This window comes from Harpia harpyja, chromosome 13, assembly GCF_026419915.1.
Source record: "Harpia harpyja isolate bHarHar1 chromosome 13, bHarHar1 primary haplotype, whole genome shotgun sequence".
NCBI lineage: Eukaryota > Metazoa > Chordata > Aves > Accipitriformes > Accipitridae > Harpia > Harpia harpyja.
The window spans coordinates 39,833,964-39,839,336 of record NC_068952.1 but is presented as its reverse complement, the minus strand read 5'-3'; the positions used below and the strand labels follow the sequence as shown (position 1 = coordinate 39,839,336).

The following is a 5,373-nucleotide window of genomic DNA, read 5'->3' as shown; positions in this document are numbered from 1 at the left end:
GTACTCACCCCAGCCCGTCCCCCACGACTTTCTCCCATGACCCCACATCCCCATCCCTTTGCGCATCTCTCCCCAAGCCCCCGTTCTCCCACCAGCTCCCAGTTGAAGCCCAGGAGAGCCAGGGGAGCAGCTCCCCACCCCACCAGGACCCCACAGCCATCGCACACTGGACATCATGCCAGGCTCGGCGAGACAGGGTAAAGCTCCAAGATTTATCCATGTGCCTTGGCTCCTCATGGAAAGAGCCTGGCTGATCTCGGTGGGACGGTGGTTTTCGGCTCCCCCCCTCTGACTGTGGAGCCCCAGGGGTTTGTGAATTTAATTCAAAGATGTCTGGAAAAGGTAACTAGAAATAGGAAGTTAATTGTTGGGAAGCTTAATTAGTTATACAGCAGTCTGCACTGTCACTGGCAAATTTTTAAGACTCTGCAAACCAAAGAAAGTAGAAAAGCCCTGAAAGAAAAGAGTATTGTAGGTATGTAAAGGAACTGCTACTTTTTGTGGGACGCAGGTTAAGATCAGCCCCATTTGTTGCGTTGCAGGTGCCCTGGGCGCATCCCTGATGGCTGCGTATTTATTGATGGTGTGATCAGTGAACTGTTTGGTCACTACCCCAAGAACAGAAAATGCTGTGTGATAGCCAAGCGCTGCTGCTGTTAAAAGTAATTTAAATGCTGGTGACTGCAACACATGCAAAATAAAAAAGTATGTATGCAACCCGCGTTGGCCCTTCAGGTTTGGGTGATACGACTGTCCCACCAGCAACCCCAGCGCTGCCCCAGTTTGCACACGGGTTGTCTCTGGGGCCAGCAGAGACCTCGAGCTGCCTCTGCAGGGACACGGGGGCCTCGCTCTGCCCCACCTGGGTGTATGGCCCCAGGCAGGGTGCTGGCAGCCCTCGCCTTGTGCGGCACTGGGGTGGGATGGGGCGCAGGGCGTACATGCTGGGTGCAGGGTGCAGGGTCTGGACTGGGTGCAGGGGTCAGACTGGCGGCAGGGCACAGGTGCTGCCTGCGGGTTTGGGTGTAGGGCGCACAGACTGGGTGCAGGAGCGCTGAGCTGTGCCGTGCAAAGCCGTGCCGGGCTGATCTTCTCTAAGCCATGCCACGGCAGCCAAGCCGTGCCATGCCAGCAGTGCCGTGCCACGGTGCGCCAGCTGAGCCATGCCGTGCCATGATAAGCCATGCCGTGCCAGCCGAGCCGCGCTGTGCCATGCCATGCCATGCCATGCCGTGCCGTGCCAGCCGAGCTGTGCCGTGCCGTGCCAACCCACGCCAGCCGTGCCATGCTCCGCCAGCCGAGCCGTGCCGCGCAGTGCCGATCCCATCCCATCCGATCCGTGCCGTGGGCGGCTCTCCCCCACGCGGCGGCGCGGCGCGGGGCGGCGGCGGCGGCGGCGGCGGTTCGCCCCCCCCACCGGCGGCTCTCCCCGCCCCGGGGGCCCGGCCGGGCGCGGATTGGTGCGCGGCGCCGGCCCCCTTGGAGCGCGGCCGCCATCGGGGCTATTTGACGTGTCGGTGGGGCCGGGGAAGGGTTTCGTCTCGCCGGGGCCGCCGCCGCCGCCGCTCCGCCGCCCGCCCGGCCCGGCCCGGCCCGGCCCGGCCCCGCGGAGCCCGGCGTGCGCCCCCGCCCCCCCCCCCCGCTTCCCTTCCCCCCCCCCCCCCCCCCCCGTTTTCCCCTCGCCGCCGCCCGCCCCAAATGAGCGGTGCCCCCGGCGGGCCCCGGCCGAGGACCCCGCCGAGCCGCGGAGCCGCGGGCGCCCCGTCGCCCCGGCCGCCCCCCGCCGACCCGCTGCGCCAGGCCAGCCGGCTGCCCATCCGCGTCCTGAAGATGCTCAGCGCCCACGGCGGCCACCTCCTGCACCCCGAGTACCTCCAGCCGCTCTCCTCCACGCCCGTCAGCCCCATCGAGGTCAGTGCCCGCCGCCCCCCCCCCCCCCCTTCCCGCTTCCCCGGGGTCCGCCCGGGGCTTCCCGGCCGGGCTCTTCCCTGCCCGCCGCTCCCGGCTCCCCCCCTCTCCAGCCGCTGCTTCCCTGCCTTCCCCCCCACACCCGCTGCAGCCCGGCTCCCCCCCACCCCGGTCCTTCTCCCCGGCCGGGCGCGTCCCCCCCATCCCCCGCGCCCTGGCTCGGCGCCGGGCCCGGCCCCGCTGGACCCGGAATTTTGGGGGTGGGATGGGGGTTGAAGGGGGGGGGGGGGGGAAGGCCGGGCCGGGGACGCCGTCGGGGTCCCGTCCCCCCCCCCCCCCCCCCGCTTACCGGCTCCGCTCCGCCCGCAGCTGGACGCCAAGAAGAGCCCGCTGGCGCTGCTGGCCCAGACCTGCTCGCAGATCGGCAAGCCAGACCCGCCGCCCTCCTCCAAGCTGAACGCCGTGGCCGCCGCCGGGCTGCCCACCGCCGAGAAGGAGCCCACCACCCGCCCCGCCGCCCTGAAGCCACCGGGCAGCGGGGACTCGCCGCCGGAGGACAAGTCCAGCTTCAAGCCCTACTCGAAGGGCGGCGGGGAGCCACGCAAGGAGGGAGGAGCGGACAAGGCCGGTTTTCGGGTGCCCAGCGCCGCTTGCCCGCCGTTTCCCCCGCACGCCGCCGCCGCCGCCTCGCCCGGCGGCTCCCGCGGCGCTTCGCCGCAGCACGCCGACCCCAAGGGTGTCGAGGAGAAGAAGGAGCCCGAAGCGGGCAAGCCCAGCCCCGAGGGGACGGGCGGGGGGCTGGGGCGCGGGGCGGCGGAGCCCGGGGCGCACGGCGAGCCCCCCTCGGGTCGCAAGTCGGAGCCCCCCGCCCTGCCGCCCTCCGGCCATGTGGCCCCCGTCTCGCCCTACAAGCCGGGCCACTCCGTCTTCCCCCTGCCGCCCTCCAGCATCGGCTACCACGGCTCCATCGTCGGCGCCTACGCAGGCTACCCCTCCCAGTTCGTGCCCGGGCTGGACCCCACCAAGCCGGGCCTGGTGGGCAGCCAGCTGCCGGGGGCGCTGGGGCTGCCGGGCAAGCCGCCCAGCTCCAGCCCGCTCACCGGGGCCTCGCCGCCCTCCTTCATGCAGGGATTATGCCGGGACCCGTATTGCCTGAGCTACCACAGCGCCTCGCACCTGGGCTCCAGCAACTGCTCCAGCTGCGTGCACGACCCCGGCAGCCTGAAGAGCGGATACCCCTTGGTGTACCCCACGCACCCGCTGCACTCGGTGCATACCACGCTCTCCTCCAGCGGCACCCCCAGCCTGCCCGGCCACCCCCTCTACACCTACGGCTTCATGCTGCAGAACGACCCCCTGCCCCACATATGCAACTGGGTGTCTGCCAGCGGACCCTGCGACAAGAGGTTTGCCACCTCGGAGGAGCTGCTCACCCACCTACGGACCCACACGGCCCTGCCGGGGGCGGAAAAACTCTTGGCGGGTTACCCTACCTCCGGGCTGGGCTCCGCAGCCTCCTGCCACCTCCACCTCCCGCCCGCCGCCCCCGGGAGCCCCAACACGTTACCCGCCTCCCTCTCCTTGAGGAGCCCACACACTTTGGGACTAAACAGGTACCACCCCTACGGCAAGAGCCATTTGCCCACAGCCGGCGCCCTGCCGGTGCCCTCCTTGCCGGCCGCCGGACCTTACTACTCTCCATACGCGCTCTACGGCCAAAGACTAACTTCAGCTTCTGCACTGGGATATCAGTAACTACGGCAGCCCCTTCCCCTGCTCCAGCCTCCTCCTCGCCCCGGCCCCCCCGCTCCCTCCTTGGACTGTGTATTTATTTACTGTATGTTAGCTTAAAGCTGGGAATATAAGTGCATTAATACACCAATGAATCAATGGTATGCAAAAAGTCTGTGTCCAAAAAAAAAAAAAAAAAGAAAAAAAGAAAAAAAAATTCTTTACTTTGCAGGTGTGGGGCTTTTATTTTTCCCTTCTGTTTCTTTTGAAATTTTTTTTTCCCCTCCCCCTTCTTAATTTCCCCCCTGAGAAATTCTTGCATGACTCCTGACACACAAGGCGGAAAAAAGAGAAAAAGGCATTTTCCTCCTCCCCCTCCGTGCTTATCATTCTGGGATTCTGTTCTTCTTCGTTTGTAAAGTTAGCAGATGTAATTTTTTTTTTTTTCCCTCTCCTTTTTTTTTTTTTTTTTTTTTTTTTTTTTTGCAATGTGTTCGGGGCCGGGGGCGGCAGCGGTGGAAGGCCTGGCCCCCCCCCTCCCCGACCCCCATCCCCACGCCGCGGCTCTTCCTCGGCCAGCACCGCTCCCCACCCGCGGCCGGGCCCCGCCGTGGGCCGCAGGACCGTGTGTGTGCGTGTGTGTCCGTGTGTGTGTGTGTCCGTGTGTCCGTCCGTGTGTGTCCCCCCCCTCCCCGGGGCAGGGGCGGGGGGGCCGAAGAGCGGCGGCCCCAACGGGCAGGACCCACCGGTGCGCAGCGGGGGCCGCGGTGCCCCTCGGCCGGAGCAGCGGGAGGGCGGCGAGCGTGGCGGGTGGATGAGCTGCGGCTTGGTAAGTCTTTATTTTGTTAATAAATGACTCTTGGTTATATTCACCCTGTGGTGTCTTCTCTCGTCCCTCCCCGCCCCAAGCCGCCCGGACCCGCCGCCGCGGGCTGGGAGGGGGGGGGGGGGGGAGCTCCGAGCCGGGACCTGGGGGGGTTCGGGGGGCTCCGTGCCGGGACCTGGGGGGGCCGTACCGGGACCGGGAGGGCTCCGTGCCGGGGGCTCGGGGTGCTCCGAGCCGGCACCGGGGTGTGTGTGGGGGGGGCTCCGTGCCGGGGGCCCGCGGGCTCCCAGCACCATCTAGCGGCGGCGGCGGCGGTCCCGAGCCCCCGCGGGGCTGGCGGGACCCAGCCCGGCACCGAGAGAGGCCCTGCCGCAGCCCCCCGGGCATGGGTGCCCGTCCCGGTTGAGGGTGGGGGGGACTCGGGTAGGAGAAAAGGGGGACCCCGCCCCCCCCCCCCTCGGTTCCTTCCCCCTCGCGTGTGTGTTGGCCGGGGAGGAAAGCGGCGGGTTTTCTCGCGCGTGGCGGCGGAGGGAAGGTTCGAGAAGGCGTTTGAGCTGAAATCGGTGCAAACAGCCCCAGTACTGTGTGTGTGTCCCCACGCCCCCCCCCCCCCAGACGCTGCGGGGAGTGGATGGCGGGCCCTCTCGTAGATGCAGTCGCCGCAGAGAATGAAGTTTTAGGGATGGAAATCGCAATATAAACAGGGTCCCGGACCCGCTCCCCGTCGGACGTGTGTGGGCAGCTGCGAGCTGGCGCGGAGGCTTCTCCCCCCCCCCCCCCCATTTAATTTTTCTGCTGTCTGTGCGAGGGGCGCGTGGGGGGGGGGGTGATAAATGGCTCTGCCATGGGCATGGCTCCCATCCCTCCGGCAGGGATTGCCAGCTGCCCGGTTGTGTCTGCCACCGCCG

General features: G+C 67.6%; 1 protein-coding gene across 1 annotated transcript; it reads left to right on the top strand.

Annotated features, from left to right (window-relative positions):
- The first annotated feature begins 1,673 nt into the window (after nt 1-1,673).
- ZNF703 (zinc finger protein 703) lies at nt 1,674-4,079 on the top strand. Its single transcript, XM_052806576.1, has 2 exons — nt 1,674-1,911; nt 2,278-4,079. The coding sequence occupies exons 1-2, from the start codon at nt 1,699-1,701 to the stop codon at nt 3,661-3,663; spliced, it is 1,599 nt and encodes a 532-aa protein (XP_052662536.1). The 5' UTR covers nt 1,674-1,698; the 3' UTR covers nt 3,664-4,079.
- Nucleotides 4,080-5,373: the final 1,294 nt, after the last annotated feature.